This window comes from Ahaetulla prasina, chromosome 15 (genome assembly GCF_028640845.1).
Source record: "Ahaetulla prasina isolate Xishuangbanna chromosome 15, ASM2864084v1, whole genome shotgun sequence".
Classification (NCBI taxonomy): Eukaryota; Metazoa; Chordata; class Lepidosauria; order Squamata; family Colubridae; genus Ahaetulla; species Ahaetulla prasina.
Genome location: NC_080553.1, coordinates 5,355,505 through 5,374,759, shown reverse-complemented (window position 1 = coordinate 5,374,759; position 19,255 = coordinate 5,355,505). Strand labels below are relative to the sequence as shown.

The 19,255-nt window shown below is 44.0% G+C and overlaps 1 protein-coding gene across 1 annotated transcript in view; it reads right to left on the bottom strand.

Annotated features, from left to right (window-relative positions):
- The window catches only part of TMEM132C (transmembrane protein 132C), a 175,364-nt gene that overhangs the window by 109,594 nt on the left and 46,515 nt on the right, over positions 1-19,255 (bottom strand). The window contains exon 3 of the mRNA XM_058158320.1: positions 2,061-2,949. Within this exon, the coding sequence (XP_058014303.1) occupies positions 2,061-2,949 (889 nt within the window). The remainder of the gene's footprint in view (positions 1-2,060; positions 2,950-19,255) is intronic.

Genomic DNA, 19,255 nt, shown 5'->3' with positions numbered 1-19,255 from the left:
TCTTGAGAAGCCTGTAAAGAGTTATTCTTTCAGGAAGTCTGGCAAAAAAAAACCCCCAACCCCAACCTCCAAACCATTGGATAGTCCAAAGAGATATTTTGATGATTGCATCCAACCATTCTAGCTAAGCTTCAGTGTTTCACAATGCTTTTCTTTTATGCTGAATAGGAACATTTGAATAATGAAGACTTCGTGCAATATAAGAAGATTTCCATCAATTTTTTTCCAGCTCAGGTAATCACAACGCAGATATGTGAGATCTCTGGGTAATGAATGACCATATGGCCATCATATAAATCTTTTTATGTTTGGAAAGGAGAAATGTAAAGCAAATATTCCATAATGTAATTTTATCATTAGCTATAAATAAGAAGAGAGATGCCTGCCATTTCACTATATTTCCAAGGAAGGTTGGATGCACACTGGAGAAGAGGTAGTTGGAAACTCATAGTGTGTCAACTCACCCAAATATGCTTGAACCCTGTCAAGATCTTTACAGATTCAAACCTGGAAGGCTCAAAGTTAAGCCTTCCCAACCCAGTGTCCTCCTCGTTACAGAGCAGGGTGTCAAACTCAAGGTCCCGGGGGTCAGATCCACCCTGGAAATGATGAAGGATTGGCCTGCATTGCCTCTGCCAGTGAAAATGGAGCTCGGGAGGGCTGCGTGTGGCCTTCCTGAGCTCTGTTTTTGCTGACAGAGGGTTGCAGGAGGCCGTCAGAGCTGAAAACGGAGCTCGGGAGCTCATTTTCTCTGGCAGGCACCCCCGACATGAGTGATGTCAAGCTAGCCACACCCCACCCTGGCCACACCCTCTCTGGCCTTCCATGGTCAAACAAAACCCTGATGCGGCCCTCAATGAAATTGAGTTTGACAACCCTGTTATTAGGGGTGGGCTGCTGGGGGTTCACAGGGGTTCAGGAGAACCTCTAGCTACGATTCTGTGCAGTTTGGAGAACCCCCAAATCCTACTCCTGGCTGGCCCCAACCCACCCACCCTGCCCCTCCCATGAGTCCCCACGTGGCCCATGTTGGATGCAGGTAAGTGCAGGGCACACACTGGGAGGGCCAAAAACAGCCCTACTGGAAGTTCAGAAGCATTTCTGGCCTCCAGGGGGCCTGGGGAGCCTGGGGAGGCCATTTTCACCCTCCTGGAGGTTCAAAAAAAGCCTCCAGAACCCAGGGAGGGCAAAATCACCCAATGGTGCAGGAGGCCAATTGGGCCAACCCACCATGACCATGCCCACCCAGCAACCAGGCACAGAACCCCTTGCTAAAATTTTTGAAGCCCACCCCTGCCTGTTATAGAGTTTAGAACCTTGATTACCAATGTTGTGTCTCGTCCGATCTCACCTCAGCCGGGGTCTTCTTATCTGCTTCCGAACACAGAGGAATGTTCTAGTATGCCTCCCAGCCCCAGCCCTGGCTCCATGCCCAGACAGGCTGAAGAGGAAGAAATACCTCCAGCCCCCAGCTCTGGCTCCATGCCCAGGCAAACGGAGCAACTAGACCCCTCCCCCTCCTCCACAGCATGTGAGCCTGAGGGAGGTCAATTACCAACAGCTGCAGACTGGAGTGACCCTCGCGTCAGAAGACTTGATAGGCGGAGGCAACAGAAGGAAGGGAGGGGCAGGCCTGGATAAGTGCTGAGTCATGGAGCCACACCCCATGGCCTATATAAAGGATCTGCTTTCTGGCATTCTCTGAGTCAGGCAAAGTCTAAACATATCTTGCTGAAGTCACTTTCTGGTCTCCTGCCTGCCCTGAGGACTTTGCTAGGACTTTGGCAGAGCTGCAGAGGCACGCCTGATTTGGATTTCCCTGACCCGGCCGTCAGCGGAGGAGTGGGACACGACAACCAAGCTCCTTTCATGTTAAGAGAAACGTAGGGTTTCGAAAAAAGAAACTTTTTAAAATTTCCAAACTTCTAGAGACTTCCAAAGAGATTTAGTAGTAGCACCAGAAGGAAGGGATAGTCCAGGGAAAAACACCCCACCCCATACAAAAGAGGGGACGAGACAATGAGAGAACACAAGTCAACATATCAAGAAAGCATGCGTACCTGAGAATAAATTGATCCACGGTGATATTGTTAGTAACTGTCACGGAAGCGGTCACGACTTCTCCCTGTTTGACGGGCTTCAACGGCAACTGGATGACAATGTTGCTGTCCAACCACAACTCAGTCAGCTGAGAACTCTCCGGTGCCTGGTGGAGACTGATAGACCCAATGCGTTGTAAGTGGGACATCCTTTCCCCTGCCCCTTCTTTTCCAGGACGGATTGCATTACCCTTCCGTAGGTCTTCAGTGCTGCATTCCCCATTTTCACTTCCAGGGTGGATTGTGTAATAAAGCTCTACCGAGATCCCATCAGACCGATCAGCCATTTTCTTACGGCCGGTGACAACTGTGGGTGGGTTAAACCAGGTTGGCTGAAGATCTAGACTAGCCACACATAATCCCAGGTCTCCTTTCAGTCTGCAGCTACCCCGGACTCCCAACGTTTCCCAAAAGGCAAAAACATGCATGCAAGGAAGTTGTTCAGACATGCTGTAGTCATCCCAATCTCTCCCCACAATGTAGAAGAGTATCTGGACTTTGGGTCTCGTCAAGTAGATCTTTTCACTCATGATATAGGTTTTCAGCTTCCAGTTGAATGTAACCTTGTTGGTGGACCCAAAAGCACTGGAAATCAACAGCAGTTCCTGAGGGACATCATGTTCCACCAAGAATGGTCCATAGCTAACACTGACGATGGGCTTCTTCTTAGTTTTGTATGTAAAGAAGGTTTCCACACGAGATTGCAAACTTGAGTTTTTCATAAATTCATGGTTGGCTTCTCTAAGGAAAAATGAAGACTCGGTGCCAGAGATCTGATATTTTACAGGTAGATATGCTGATAAAGATGAAAATTTCTGGACATTGTCCAAGGCAACACGTCCCATGGCCACTATTATAGAAAAAAAAAAGAGGGGGGAACAGAATTAAACATTTAATTCATTAGGTGCCAAATAGTAATAACTTAATCGGAGATACATATTGACCCAAGTTTGAGACCTATCACATTATTTTTATTAAATTTGATTTACAGTCTTAGACTAGAGACCAGAACAAATTAAAAATTCTTGTATAAAATAATAAATAGCAGCTAAAATCTATAATAAAATCCAGTGTCAATTATACATGGTCTGACTATACAATAGTTGCAATCCCTAAATTGTGTGCCTGTTGTAGATTCCTATCACATTATCTTTTCAGCTGAACAAGAGATGCTGCTGTGAACTATAAATTAACAATGGCAACCTCTTATAAAGAAAACTTATATAAAATGTTTTATAGATGGCATTTATCACCTGCTGATTAGCTAAAATGTTTAAAAATATATCTAGCAAATGTTGGAAATCTAACCAAAAAACGGGCACATTTTATCATATGTGGTGAACTTATGTTAAAGCAAAAAAAAAATTGGACAAAGATACACAGGTGGCTAGAAAAGATGATAGGGAAACATGTAAATTTTAAACCTGAACTGTTTTTATTAGGTATAATATCAGAAAAAATAGATAAGAAAAGTATGTATTTAACATTATATGTCGTAACAGCAGCGAGGATTATATTCGCACATTGGAAAAATGAAGAAATACCGCGAGATGACGATATAATTAAGAAGATACCAGAGTCTGCAGAAATGGTTAGATTGATATTGAAAATTAAACACAAAGAAGACACAGAATTTAAACATGGAATCTATTTTACCAATGGTTGAAAAAAGGGATGGAGATTGTAATCAGTATTGTTAAGCAAATTAAATACTCAGACAACATGATGTTTATTAAGCATTAAGAAATGTAATTAATAAAAAAAAACCTATAAAATTTATATGTATATAAAAAAGATGAACATCAGAGCTAGTTTCCCCAAGCTTAGTGCAAGACATTTTCAAACTTCTAGGAGAGATTTATCCTGCAGTTTGAAGTGGTCAAAGAGATTATACCCTCTTCTTTTGAGAACGTTCCAAAGAGCAGAGTGTCAGGGTTTCGAGGGATGCCCTAATTAAATCATGAGCCTCGAGCCAACCTTCAAAAGAAATCCAATTATTTATTAGGAGTTTCATGTCTGCATGTTCCAAGTGAAGTCAACTCTGACCCCACGTAATTTACAGCCCAGGCTTGACGCTGTTTCCCCCCTCCCACCAGGGTGTGTCATCAGTCACACTTGCTAATGGAGCAATTTTGCTGGTTGTAAAGATCATTCCCCACCAGCCACTGTGGGTAATCCTGGGAGACAGCCTTTTGAGAGATATGTCTGGAAAGTGCTTTTGTTTTTGGATGCCGTTCTGCTTTGCCATTTTCCCATCCCCCTTGCCTATGGCAACTCGAGAGCAGGCCAGGGATGCTTTGCGAGTTGACACAGAGTTGAATGGAAGGAACAAGAACAGATAAATCATCACACCTTCACCCAAACAATGACTCCTAAGCTCTTGCTTGGGGAAACCCTAACAACAGTCTATACATCATGCAGTCTACTTTTTAAACCTTTGGGGTTCCTTTGGGTTCCATTTATTTATTTATTAAATTTATTTGCGACCCATTTTGTCACCAGGAGCTTGGTTCAACTCAGCTATGGATACCTATTTTAGCACTGGAATTTCAGCATGTGAAATACCAAGCACAGATGAGGACCCAGATTGTTGGGGGGGCAATAAGTTGACTTTGTAAATATATACAAATAGAATGAGACTATTGAAACAAAAAAAAAAGTCAGATATATAGTCTAAAATTTTAAAAAAACCTAGATTGTGCAGAAATTGATAGGCTGACAGTAAAGATAAAAGATAAAGAAGATACAGAATATTTTCAAACATGGGACTTATTTTATCAATGGTTAGTTAGATAATAGAAGTAGAAATTAGAAATTGGGAAAAATACTATTATGTATGTTTTATATTTAACATATTATTATATTATATACTATTATGTAAGCAAATTAACCCAAACAATACGCTGTTCATAAAGCACTTATGTATGTTAAGAAAAATATATAAATAAACTATTTTTTTTTTAAAAAAGAAACACCAAGCTCTAAGTGCCAGAGCTCACCATAACACCATTGCCAAAAAGGCATTAACCTAATCTTGCGTAGCTTCTTCTCTGGTAATATTGAACTGCAAACTAGGGCATACAAAACTTTTGCTAGATCAATTCTCAAATACAGCTCATCCGTCTGGAACCCACCCTGCATATCGGACATCAATATAATTGAGCGAGTCCAGAGATATTTCATGAGAAGAATCCTCTACTCTTCTACTTGTACTATGCCACCACACTTGAAATTTTGGGCTTAGACAACTTAGAACCATGATGGCAAACCTATGGCATGCACCTATGACATGTGAGCTCAGCCAGTTGATTTTCAGGCCTCCTGGGCCCACCAGAAGTAGGGAAACAGGCTGTTTCCTGCTGTCGGAGGGCCTCGGGGGGGGGAGGCCCATTTTTCTCTCTCACCTGGCTCCAGTGCCTCTCTAGGAGTCTGGGGAGCCAAAAATGGCCTTCCCCACACACACCCAGAGGTGGGACCAGAAGTTGGCAAATCGGCCATTTTTGGCCTCTGGAGGACCTCCTGGGTGGGTGGGAAGGCCATTTTTGCCCTCCCCAGACTCCCAGTGAGGCCCTGGAGGCTAGGGACAGCAAAAAAATGGCCTTCCAGTCCCACCGGAAGTTGGCAAATGGGCTGTTTTCAGCCTCCAGAGGACCTTGGGGTGGGGTGGGGTAGAGAAGGCCGTTTTCGCCCCCCTGACTCCTAGAAAGGCTCTGGATCCAGGTGAGAGAGAAAAAAAGGCCTACTGGGCCATCGCATGCCAGGAGCAGGGGAGGGGGGGTCACATGTGCATGTGTGGGGGCAGGGTGCATAGAATTATGGGTGTGGGCATATGCACACATGCCTCCCAACCCAGGACACAATGGCAAAAAGGTTAGCCATCACTGACTTAGAACTACGCTAAACTCGGTCTGACCTAAGCGTAGTACATAAATTATCTGCCACAATGTCCTATCTGTCAATGACGACTTCAGTTTCAACTGAACTTGATGAGTTAAAAAGCGCTATGTTTGCTTGGTGCAAAGTATCAGAACCATATGTTAAATTGTAGTTAAGAAGATTTATTGCTCAAGACAAGTTCAGTACTAAATTAGCACCAGATAAGAATTCAGGAATAAAATTCAAGAAGAGTTGGACTTATCTGTCAATGACTACTTCAGTTTCAACCGCAACAATACACAAGCAAACAATGACTGTCAATGACTACTTCAGTTTCAACCGCAACAATACACAAGCAAACAATAGATACAAACTTAAGGTGAACCATTCCAAACTTGATTGCAGAAAATATGACTTCAGAAACAGAGTGATCAATGCCTGGAATGCACTACCTGACTGTGGTTTTTTCTCCAGACCCCCAAAACTTTAATCTTAGACTGTCTAGCGTCATCCCATTCCTAAGAGGTCTGTAAGAGGCGTGCATAAGTGCACCAATGTTGTTGTGTCTTGCCCGCTCTCACAGCAGCCGGGGCCTTCTTATCTGCTCCCGAACACGGAGGAATGTATGCCTCCCGGCCCCAGTCCTGGCTCCATGCCCAGACAAGCTGAAGAGGAGGGGGCACCTCCCGGTCCCAGCCCTGGCTCCATGCCCAAGCAGGCTGCAGAGGAGGGAGCACCCCCCGGCCCCAGCCCTGGCTCCATACCCAGGCAAACAGAGCAGCTAGACCCCTCCCCCTCCTCCACAGCATGTGAGCCTGAGGAAAGTTTACTCCCAACAACAGCTGATTGGAGTGACCCTCGCATCAGAAGATTGGAGAGGCGGAGGCAACAGAAGGAAAGGAGGGGCAGGCCTTAATGAGTGCTGAGTCATGGAGCCACACCTCATGGCCTATATAAAGGACCTGCTTTCTGGCAGTCTCTGAGTCAGGCAAAGTCGAACTTATCTTGCTGAAGTCACTTTCTGGTCTCCTGCCTGCTCTGAGGACTTTGCTAGGACTTTGGGCAGAGCTGCAGAGGCAAGCCTGATTCGGATTTCCCTGACCCGGCCGTCAGCGGAGGAGTGGGACACGACAAATGTGCCTTCCGTCCCTGCCTACTGTCCCCATTTATTAGTATCTGTTTCATGTATACATAATCATGTTTATACTTATATCTGTTATCTAATACATGCTTGACGAAAGGAAGGAAGGAAGGAAGGAAGGAAGGAAGGAAGGAAGGAAGGAAAGAAAGAAAGAAAGAAAGAAAGAAAGAAAGAAAGAAAGAAAGAAAGAAAGAAAGAAAGAAAGAAGGCACAAGTCGGATATATAGTCTAGTCTGGACCGGTGTTTCATGGCTGGCTGGGGAATTCTGGGAATTGACGTCCACCTATCTTCAAACAGCCAAGGTGGAGAAACCACAGTGTAGATTGCAAATGCTAAGTTTCTTACGCCGACCCTCAACAAGATGGCGACTTCATTAAAATTCTACCTCGGCAATGCTTTGCAAACATGTCCGTGCCATCTGCCTTCCTGTGAGAATGAGACTCAGTGGGATGCTACAAGGTGGAAAACTATAAAAAGTCATCCTTCATTTTTTTTCTCCCCCCCCCCACCCTCTACCCCCACCCCCAATGAGGCACGGAGGAGAAGATGGCAAGGAGAGCCATAACTTCCAAATGGTTATTTAAGGTGATGCATCTTCATATATAATTCATACCGAAGAACGCGAGGGTAGAATTCATTTCCTTCCAAATGAGCAAAGTGCTATTAAAATCCCGAAAAATGCAATTTATTAAAAAACAAAACATAATAAACCGCACAAGACAAGAAAACACGGAGCAGGGTAAGAGCCTGCCAATGAAAAGAAAATCTAATTGACAAGTAAATTATTGTGAGTCCCCATCTCTGTCCTCCTTCGTTCCATCTCCATTTCCATCTCAATCACACCGTAGTAAAAATAAATGCATCTCAGTACACATGTTTCAGCAGACAAACTTGCCAGAACAGAGCTGTGGGGGCATCACAGTAACACAATGCACGTGTTGAAGCCCAGCAGTCTCACAATCTCTTGAATAATAGCAATAGCACTTAGACATATACAACTCTATATTGCTTTGGAACCCTCTCTAAATGGTTTACAGACTCAGCCTATGACCCCCAGCAATCTGGGTCCTCATTTTACCAATCTTGGAAGGATGGAAGTCTGAGTCAACCATAAGCTGGTCAGGATTGAACTGCTGGCAGCAGGCACAGTTAACCTACAATACTCCATTCTAACCACTGTGCTCTATGGAAGGAAGGAAGGAAGGAAGGAAAGAAGGGAGGAAGAAGTAAAGGAATAACAATAGGACTTAGACTTATATACTGCTTCACAGTGCTTTACAGCCCTCTCTAAGTGGTTTACAGTCAGACTTTTGCCTGCAGCAATCTGGGTCCTCATTTTACCAATCTCAGATGGATGGAAGGCTGAGTCAACCTTGAGCCAGTCAGGCTCGAACTGCTGGCAGTGGGCAGAGTTTGCCTGCAATACTGCATTCCCATCACTGTGCACCATGGATGGAAGGAAGGAAGGACGGAAGGAAGGAAGGAAGGAAGGAAGAACAATAATAATAGCAATAGCACTTAGACATATACAACTCTATATTGCTTTGGAACCCTCTCTAAATGGTTTACAGACTCAGCCTATGACCCCCAGCAATCTGGGTCCTCATTTTACCAATCTTGGAAGGATGGAAGTCTGAGTCAACCATAAGCTGGTCAGGATTGAACTGCTGGCAGCAGGCACAGTTAACCTACAATACTCCATTCTAACCACTGTGCTCTATGGAAGGAAGGAAGGAAGGAAGGAAAGAAGGGAGGAAGAAGTAAAGGAATAACAATAGGACTTAGACTTATATACTGCTTCACAGTGCTTTACAGCCCTCTCTAAGTGGTTTACAGTCAGACTTTTGCCTGCAGCAATCTGGGTCCTCATTTTACCAATCTCAGATGGATGGAAGGCTGAGTCAACCTTGAGCCAGTCAGGCTCGAACTGCTGGCAGTGGGCAGAGTTTGCCTGCAATACTGCATTCCCATCACTGTGCACCATGGATGGAAGGAAGGAAGGACGGAAGGAAGGAAGGAAGGAAGGAAGGAAGGAAGGAAGGAAGAACAATAGTAATAGCAATAGCACTTAGACATATACAACTCTATATTGCTTTGGAACCCTCTCTAAATGGTTTACAGACTCAGCCTATGGCCCCCAGCAATCTGGGTCCTCATTTTACCAATCTTGGAAGGATGGAAGTCTGAGTCAACCATAAGCTGGTCAGGATTGAACTGCTGGCAGCAGGCACAGTTAACCTGCAATACTCCATTCTAACTACTGTGCTCTATGGAAGGAAGGAAGGAAGGAAGGAAGGAAGGAAGGAAGGAAGGAAGGAAGGAAGGAAGGAAGGAAGGAAGGAAGGAAGGAAGGAAGGAAGGAAGGAAGGAAGGAAGGAAGGAAGGAAGGAAGGAAGGAAGGAAGGAAGGAAGGAAGGACAATAGTAATAGCAATAGCACTTAGACTTATATACTGCTTCACAGTGCCTTACAGCCCTCTCTAAGCGGTCAGGATCCAACTCCTAGCAGTGGGTAGAGTTTGCCTGCAATAATTCTAACTACTGTGCTACCATAGCTGCTAACTGAGTGGGGAAAACTCCTCTGCTCTCAAAACATTCCTCCTTAAAGCAGTCACATTTTCTTATGAACTTTCAGCCAGAAGATCTGCTCCCCCCCACATCCTTTGAAATGGAGCTGTGGTCAAAAATCAGTGTGCCGAGGTCGGACAAAGAAGGAGGCAAAACCAACAGCAATACTCATCTATTTTAATTGAACTGACCATGTTGTGGACTGAAAGAGTTAATGAGATTGTCCCCTGTGTCATTCTCCTTTAATCACATTGCACAGCACCGTCTGTAGTTAACGTTTGAAAGATTAATTCTCCAAGGGACATCCTGTGGAGCAGGGGTAAAATCCACTTACCTTCATTACCGGTTCGCAAATGTGAGCATGCGCGCCTCCTCCACATATGCGCAGAGCCTTCTATGCATGCGCAGAGGGTCAAAAATGGATGTGATGACATCCAGGTGGGTGGGCGGAGCCTCCCGACACCAGTACTACCGTGTTCTGTCCCCCTCACCGCAGTCCCCTCACTTTCCAAGTCACTTTCTGGCAGGGGGGCTGGCTCGGGGGGTGCAGACACAACATACCGGTTCGCCCAAGCCGGATAGAACCAGCTGCATTTCACCACTGCTGTGGAGGATAGATAGTCCTGAGCCCATAGATTCAATAGTCTAGAACTGGACGTTCTCTCTATTGAGCATGTGAAGAGTTGAACCCCAGACAATTACCCACCAGAAGACAAGTGAATTGGTCTTGACTCTAGCCTGCCTCCCAACCAAATCTTGCTCAACATCTTGAGAGCTTAATATCTATTCCTCTTCTTCTTGTGCCATATCCATCATTGGACATTGGCGATCATGATAGAATAGAATAGAATAGAATAGAATAGAATAGAATAGAATAGAATAGAATAGAATAGAATAGAATTTTATTGGCCAAGTGTGATTGGACACACAAGGAATTTGCCTTGGTGCATATGCTCTCAGTGTACATAAAAGAAAAGATACGTTCATCAAGGTACAACATTTACAACACAATCATGGCAATCATGTTGGCAATCCTATTTTTATCAAAAGTCCTGCTGAGTTTTGTCCAAACTAGTCCCTTAGATTTTGAAGCCATGATGTTCTCCTGCCTGGACTTCATTTGCCTTCCACCTTTCCCTGAGGATTAAGTGAAGTATGGCATATTTTTCCAGCATCACATATCCGAAATATTCTAACTTTCGCTTTTTTATGGTTTTGATGATTTCTCTTGGCTTTTTGGCTTCTCTTGGCAGCTTATATCAATGGAGATTCTCAATCATCCAGGTCGTGGTTGTTCCAAAGATGCTTTTCCAAAAGACAACTGGACTTCCTCCAAGTTTCCAACATAAAGTCCAACTACATTTTGGAAAAGCACCTTTGGGACATCTCAGGAGCTTTTGGACCACAAAACCAAGTGTCTTTGGAATAAAAATTAATTCTTCCACCACATTCTCAGCCAACATTATCATTTTCTTTCTCCTTTGAGGCAATGTGGTCTAGCTGGAACAACCAAAAAAGCAGAGACATAACCCTGCCAAAAAAAGTGTTTATAGTCAAGGCTATGGTTTTCCCAGTTGCAATGTATGGCTGTGAAAGTTGGACCAACTGAGGCCTTTGAACTCTGGTACTGGAGAAGACTCCTGCGAGTCCCTTGGACTGCAAGGCGATCAAACCGGTCAGTCCGAGAGATCAACCTTGACTGCTCTTTAGAAGGCCAGATTCTGAAGATGAAACTCAAATACTTTGGCCACCTAATGAGAAGGAAGGACTTCCTGGAGAAGAGCCTAATGCTGGGAACAATTGAGGGCAAAAGAAGAACGGGATGGCAGAGAATGAGGTGGCTGGATGGAGTCACTGAAGCAGTCGGCGTGAGCTTAAATGGACTCCAGAGGATGGTAGAGGACAGGAAGGCCTGGATAAACATTGTCCATGAAGTCACGATGTGTCAGACATGACTTCACAACTAACAACAACAAGGAACAAACATCTCAAAGGAATGTCCATGCATTTGCCTATCTGATCCTCAAAATCCCCCTCTTGAAAAGAATCGTCAGACTGAAGCTGCAGAACTGTGGAAGGAGATCCTGATCAATTCAATCATGTTTTGCATCATATAAGGTCCTGTCTAGTCTGGGATGAAATCCAAAAAAGATGCACCAGGGGAGAATTCAAATCAGACATTGAAAAATGCTCTACCGTTTTGAGGTTGTCATGGTTCTGAACTCTTTTCAAAACATCTGTTCCTTCCACCAAGATCAGTCAACCCATCAAATTGGCCTCCAAAGATAAGAGCTCATTATTATATTTTAAGGATCATCTCATTGACTTTTTTGGGCAGCTTCCATAGGGAAGCAGTTTCTGTAAGGTCACCGACAGAGATACCCTGACTTTTTTTTAATCATAAGCATCCCTCCAGCTCATCTCATGTTGTTTCTCAGAATTAGTTGGGAGGCAGAGAAACAGACAGGTCTGCGAGATCAAAGGGCATGTCAAGTATTTTGAGTATGAAGAAGAGGGTATAAAAAAGGACCAGAAATTCCATGGAACAGATAAATCAAGCCAACTGTTTTGTCACAGACAAACATTAAATCAATTTGTGCTGTTCACTCTTTGAAGAATCTATTTTGCTATCTGTCCAGTGCATTTTCCTTGCTGGAGAATGTCCAGGCATGGCCATGCCATTCTTGGATCTTTATTTTTATTCCATTTACTTGATTTTGATCTCACCCTTCCTAATAAATAGAGGAGGAGGAGGGGGAGGGAGAGGAGGGGGAGGAGGAGGGGGTGGAGGGGGGAGGGGGAGTATATAGAGTATTGGCCAGTGCCCTTGGCATCACCAGAGTTAGCCATTCAGTGCTACCCAGAGTACATAATGGAGACTGCAGAAATAAGAAACACTTTTTAAAAAAAAAAAAATTTACATTTATATCCCGCCCTTCTCCGAAGACTCAGGGCAGCTTACAGTGTGTAAGGCAATAGTCTCATTCTATTTGTATATTTACAAAGTCAACTTATTGCCCTCCCCCAGCAATCTGGGTCCTCATTTTACCTACCTTATAAAGGATGGAAGGCTGAGTCAACCTTGGGCCTGGTGGGACTAGAACCTGCAGTAATTGCAGGCAGCTGTGTTTTTAATAACAGGCTTCTTACAGCCTGAGCCACACCGCGGCCTGCGACTTTTTCTACAGATGCCAGAGAATGAGAAGGAAACATTACGCACAGTTGGCATGGACTGTAACATTTTGGACAACGGGAGGAGGAGATCAAATGACAATGACCTGTCCGATATAATCAAAATCCTATATATTATGCAAATCAACCAGCAGCAAGGTGCCAACTGTGCATTAAAGATTTCAAAAGTCCTACTTCCTTGCATATGAACTGATCCATAACAAATCAATCAACTGAATTGATTGCCAGAAGGTGGAAGATGCATTTCTGAAGGAAACGCCATAAGCAAGTTACTATCCTTGGACATTGTCCATAGCTGCATGTTCTTGGGACACTCCCAACTGGGCAAGGAGAAGGAATCAAGCAGGCCATTAGCCTTGAATCTTTGTGCCTTCGCAAAAGGCTTAAGACTGAATCCCACCCAAGTTTCATCTAACCTTCTCTGTTTATTCCCAAGGGAAGGAGAGATCAGCCTGAAGAGATTCTTGTACTATAGGCAAAATAGAATAAAGTAGTCAACTCGAACCTTTTACGTGTGCAACTGGTTGCTTGTGCTTGTCATTTCTGCCTCCAAGCATCTCAATTACATGCTTGAGATCAGGAACAATACTATTTGTTGTTAGTTGTGAAGTTGTGTCCGACCCATCGCAGCCCCATGGACCACTTTCCTGTCCTCTACCATCCCCTGGAGACCACTTAAGCTCACGCCGATGGCTTCACTGACTCCATCCAGCCACCTTGTTCTCTGCCATCCCCTTCTTCTTCTTCTTTTGCCCTCAATCATTCCCAGCATTAGCTCTTCTCCAGTGAGTCTTTCCTTCTCATTAGGTGGCCAAAGTATTTGAGTTTCATCTTCAGGATCTGGCCTTCTAAAGAGCAGTCAGGTTGATCTCCTCTCGGACTGACCGGTTTGATCGCCTTGCAGTCCAAGGGACTTGCAGGAATCTTTTACAGCGCCAGAGTTCTAAGGCCTCAATTCATTGGCGCTCACCCTTCCTTGTGCTAACAATACCACCTATAATTAAGGATCACAATCCAATCACAGCTCCATAACTGTTTCCTTCTCAAGTATTTTTAAAAAAATATTGTTCCAAGCTTATGCAAATGAATTAGGTCACACCTTTCCACCAGTAATGATGGGGCTTGAAAACAAGGCAGATTTTTTCTTAATTAGGGCCACCTTCTTCCAGTCTTTCTGCTGTCAGGCTGTTCTTATCAGGCATTGTTTTCCTTGTGTTCGGTCAGCTATTTAAAGAAGGAACTTCAAGAAGAAGCAAGGAAATGATAGATCTGATACTGTTACTCCTGCCTTCCTTCCTTCTTCTTTTTTTCTCTTTCCTTAATGACAACACATTTTTCCTCTCCTTTCAATTAGGGCCATAGCCATTAATGGATTAGTCCACAGAATTAATAGCTCCAAGGCAGTTTAAAAGGAGAGGGAGGGAGGGAGGAAAAGAGAGAGAGTACTAATTTTAATTAGAAACAGAAACTATAACCCCAGGTTGCCATCATGGACTTGCTATTGCCTATCCAGGAATGTTCCTCCAAAGAAAATGAGTCCTCCATCATCAGTCATTCCTCGCTTATTTTCTGGGCAACAAGAGGCGACACCAAAGTTCTCAAACCAATTGACTTGGGCACCCCAGTGGAATCTAAGCATTAACTGGAAGCAATTGCATTATTATTGGACTCTGCTTCCTAGGGAATACAAAAGCAGGGGTGGGATTCTACCGGTTCGGACCGGTTCAGGTGAACCGGTAACTCCGATGATAGGTGGGCCTGCCCGCCTGCCTCTGCGCTTTACTGACCTATATCTTCTCAGCTGATTCACACGGCAGAGCAGATTGCTGGCCCTCAGCTGTGTTACACCCCAGCAGTATCGCGGAAGGTAAGTTTTTGTAAAACTGTATACAAGCGTGCAGTGCATGCACAAAGCATGCGATCAGTGAACCAGTCATTAAAACGGCAGGATCCACCCAAAGGCATGATGATCTCCAGATATGACTTCTGACTTGAGAAGAAGAACATCTTTGAGAAGCTAAGAAGTGTGATGGATTCAGGACTCCTGTTTGGCCAACCTGTTTCAAGAAATGATTCCAAGTCTTCCAAAAGGGATGGGAAATGATGAATTCTTCTCCAACTCCATGCCTCAATAAAAATTTGTTTAACACAGAAGACGCTGGTGGCCTGCCCTAGTTAGCCCCCTCAGGAAAGAATTGATGAATTCTTTGAGAATTTCCAGGTCTCAGCATATTGAATTATCTAATGTGTACAACACATTTAGCCAGATCAGGGAAAGACTTGGAGGCACATCGTGCTAGGCTTGGTTAGGTTCCTATTGGTTTTGTGGCTTAGTGTGGTTATGAATCCATCTACAGGGAGAAAGATCCAGTGATGTATCAATTTGGTAACCACATTAAGCACAGAGCAGCCAGCCAACCAGCCATATCCCTGCAAAGTAAAAGATTTTTAAAAAGTGTCAAATCCAGAGGAATCTTATTTGTGGTTTCAAGCAATGGGGAGATCTGAAGTCAATTTCCCCTCTTCCAGTTGGGAATAATGTAAAGCAAACCAGACCACATAGAGCAAGAATTCGGGGTGGGGGGTGAGGAAGGAGGAGGAAAGGGTCTGATTCTTTTCTTTCAGTCATTGAACAGAAGGTTGTCATTTATTTTGTATTTTCAAAGTTGTGCTTGCTGGAATTTTTCTTTCCATGGTCGCCAACAGTGAGTTCATTTCATAGCTTGCTGATTTCAGACTGAATCAAAAGCAGACTTGCTCAGGGCCAAAGTATCTGTTACTATTTATTGCAGCGGCAAGCAGTTACATAGGTTGAAGGTAGGCAGGGAAGAGTTTTGTTATTAGGTCGCAACCACATGCAATACCTTCCTGGGTGCCAAGGTTGCCAAAGAATTCCTTTGATGTCTCCTGCCTGGCAAATTTACCATCTCATCTTTCCATAGATAGAAGACAAAACATTTTGCAGCCTACCAAAAAACAAACAAACCCAGAAGGTCAACCTTGGCATCTCCAGGGATTTTGGAAGGAAGGGATTTGTCCCATGTTCAGAACACTGTGGACCACCAAAATGGATGTCTATGGAGATTCTCAGTCATCCAGGTCATGGTAATCCCAAAGGTGCTTTTACAAGAGGCAACTGGACTTTATTTTTTTTTCTTTGAAGATATTTCCCTTTCTCATCCAAGAAACTTCTTCAGCTCTGACTGGATGATGGGGAATGGAAGGATTGACATTCCTTGCAGACAGAGCTGGTCATCTGCATCCTTTTAGAGGGTCATTGAGGCCACTTGGAGGTTTACCTGTGTCCTCAGGGTCACCTGAGTGGTGCCTTCTTGGAATTATTGAAAGGACTGTGTTGTAGATTGTAGATAGATGATGTCATATCTTTCCCCCTCTGTTGAGAGAGGGCCATCAAAGTTTGACATAGATGGTCTCTTTGACCCCACTTTCAAACCAGCAGTGGACATTGCGGTCTTCAAAAGAGTGCCCTGAGTCTTTTAAATGCAGATAGACTTCTGAATCTAGCCCTGATGGGTTTCTTCTCCTATGTTGTGCCATATGTTTATGAAGTGGTTGTTTTGTTTCCCCAATGTACAGATCTGCACATGGCTTACTGCATTGTACTGCATATACCACTTTTTTTTTTTATTTACATTTATATCCCGCCCTTCTCCGAAGACTCAGGGCGGCTTACAGTGTGTAAGGCAATAGTCTCATTCTATTTGTATATTTACAAAGTCAACTTATTGCCCCCAACAATCTGGGTCCTCATTTTACCTATCTTATAAAGGTTGGAAGGCTGAGTCAACCTTGGGCCTGGTGGGACTCGAGCCTGCAGTAATTGCAGGCAGCTGTGTTTTAATAACAGGCTATTTTACAGCCTGAGCCACCACGGCCCTGAGCACATTGCTCAGTTTATGTCTGAGTGTTTTATCCTTGGGGTGGACAAGCTTCTGCCTTAGTGTATTCTTGGGTTTGAAGTGTGCAGAAGCTCCTAGGATGAGAAGCGAAACATCTTCAAAGAAAACCAGAAAGTCCAGTTGCCTCTTGAAAAAAAGCACCTTTGGGACACCAGAATGGATCCAGTTAGGAACCTTCCATTCTCTAAAATATTTCATCACACAATTGCTGACAGCCCAAACCTAAATGGTCTAATACTTCTTGGTTGGCATTTTTGATGAGTTAAAAGCGCTATGTTTGCTTGGTGCAAAGTATCAGAACCATATGTTAAATTGTAGTTAAGAAGATTTATTGCTCAAGACAAGTTCAGTACTAAATTAGCACCAGATAAGAATTCAGGAATAAAATTCAAGAAGAGTTGGACTTAGTCTGTTTGCAGCAATGTAACGACTCTAGGCTGATGATTCTCTTGACTCCATCACCACTCAACTCTTCCTACTCTTCTCCTATAGCTTGGTGTACACATTCCAGATCTAAGTCCCTAGCATTTTCTGTCTCCTGCCCCATGGTCAGCTGGTACTGTTGATCTGTTGGATTAGATTAGGGTGGATCTACCTAAATGGTTTCAGGGTTGTTGCAGATTATACAATGGACTGGCCAGCGATGCAAAATGGAGAAGGATAATTCATCCTGAAGAGAGACCTAAGTTTCCTCGCGATTGGGATTTAACTGCATTAAGCTGATTTAAGGACTTACTGTTCAAGATATATTGCTTCTAACCATCAGGAAAGAGCACTACAAGTAGTCCTTGAGTTATGACAGTTTGTAACAGCTGTGTATTCACAAACAACTACGTTGTGACCACTCCAAAGGTCCATTGCTCCTGTGTTGGCCAATCAGCAGGGTTAGGCATACTTGGGTTTCTCTGTTCAGGAGCTCAGGACAACAACACAGAACACAGAGCCTTGATAGCTTCCCTGACTAAGTGATATGGTCCAGAAGTGAGTTTCAAAGATTTTTACCACTGGTTTGCCACACATGCACCCGACCTTGAAAACGTGGCTAAATAGGACAGCATAGCACTAGGGCGGGTGGGCAGGTGGCCGGGGGCGGGCGGGCCCATCCCCACCCCCACCCCCACCCATCATCTCCACTATTGGTTCACCTGAAACGGTATGAACCGGCTGAATATCACCACTGATGTGGTCACTCTAGAAGTAAACCAGGCAATCTCTGACACAAGCCAGTAAATTATTCTCATTTGGAGGAAAAGTCCTACTTGTCCTTTCTGATTTGGCCACCAAAGCCAAGGTTAACAGAGGAAAAATACATTCTTAATGTTACGAGCATCCTTCTCTGTTGCTCCTGCCTCATTCTTCTCATCTTGACAAACAAGCCTGGCCTGGTTTCTTATCTCCCCCTTCCCAAGTTCTCTCCACTCTGCCAAACAGCCAGCAGGAGGAGCCCGCTGAATATTAGACAAGCACCGGGGTTATTTTCCCATGCAGCCCATTCATCTCTTCTTCTCCCCCCCCCCCCCCCGAGATGTTCAGATTTCTGGGTCAAAATCCAACCCAGGCAAGCCTGAAATCCTAGGAAAATGGCAAGCAGTAACATCAAAACCCAAGAAACTGCCACAGCCGCTAAAGTCAAGTTGAAGAAAAGAGATGGTTGCAATTCATTTGGCTTCTTACGGGAGAATTATAGAATCCTCCACCTGGAAGGGACTGCGGAGGTCTTCTAGTCTGACTCCCTTGCCCAAGGCAGGAAACCCTATACTATTCCAGACAAATAGCTATCCAATCTTTTCTTGAAAGCATCCACAATTCCAGGAGGCAAGTTGTCCCATTGATTAATTGTTCTCACTGTCAGGAAATTTATCCTTAGTTCTAGGTTGGTTCTCTCTTTAATGATCTTCCATCCATTGTCCTGTCCTCAGGTGCTTTGGAGAATAAATTGACCCCCTCTTCCCTGTGAAAACCCTTCAAATATTGGAAGACTGTTATTATGTCTCCCCTAAGTCTTCGCTTTAAATGTACTAAGCGACTTAGATGAGGGAATAGAAGGGAAACTTACCAAATTTGCAGATGATACTAAACTGGCAGGAACAGCCAATACTCCAGGTGGTAGACTCAAGCTCCAGATGGATCTTGACAGACTTGAACCCTGAGCCCTATCTAACAAAATGAAATTCAATGTACAGAAAAGTAAAGTCTTACACTTAGGCAAGAAAAACCAAAAGTACAAATATAGACTGGGTGAAATCAGACTTAATAGCAGTAACCGTGAGAGGGATCTTGGAGTCTTAGTGGACAACCAGTTAAATATGAGCCAGCAGTGTGTGGTGGCAGCCAAAAAAGCCAACACAATCCTAAATTGCATTAACAGAGAGACACAATCAAGATCAAGTGAGGTACTAACACCACTCTATAAAGCCTTAGTAAGACCACACCTAGAATACAGCATCCATTTTTGGTTG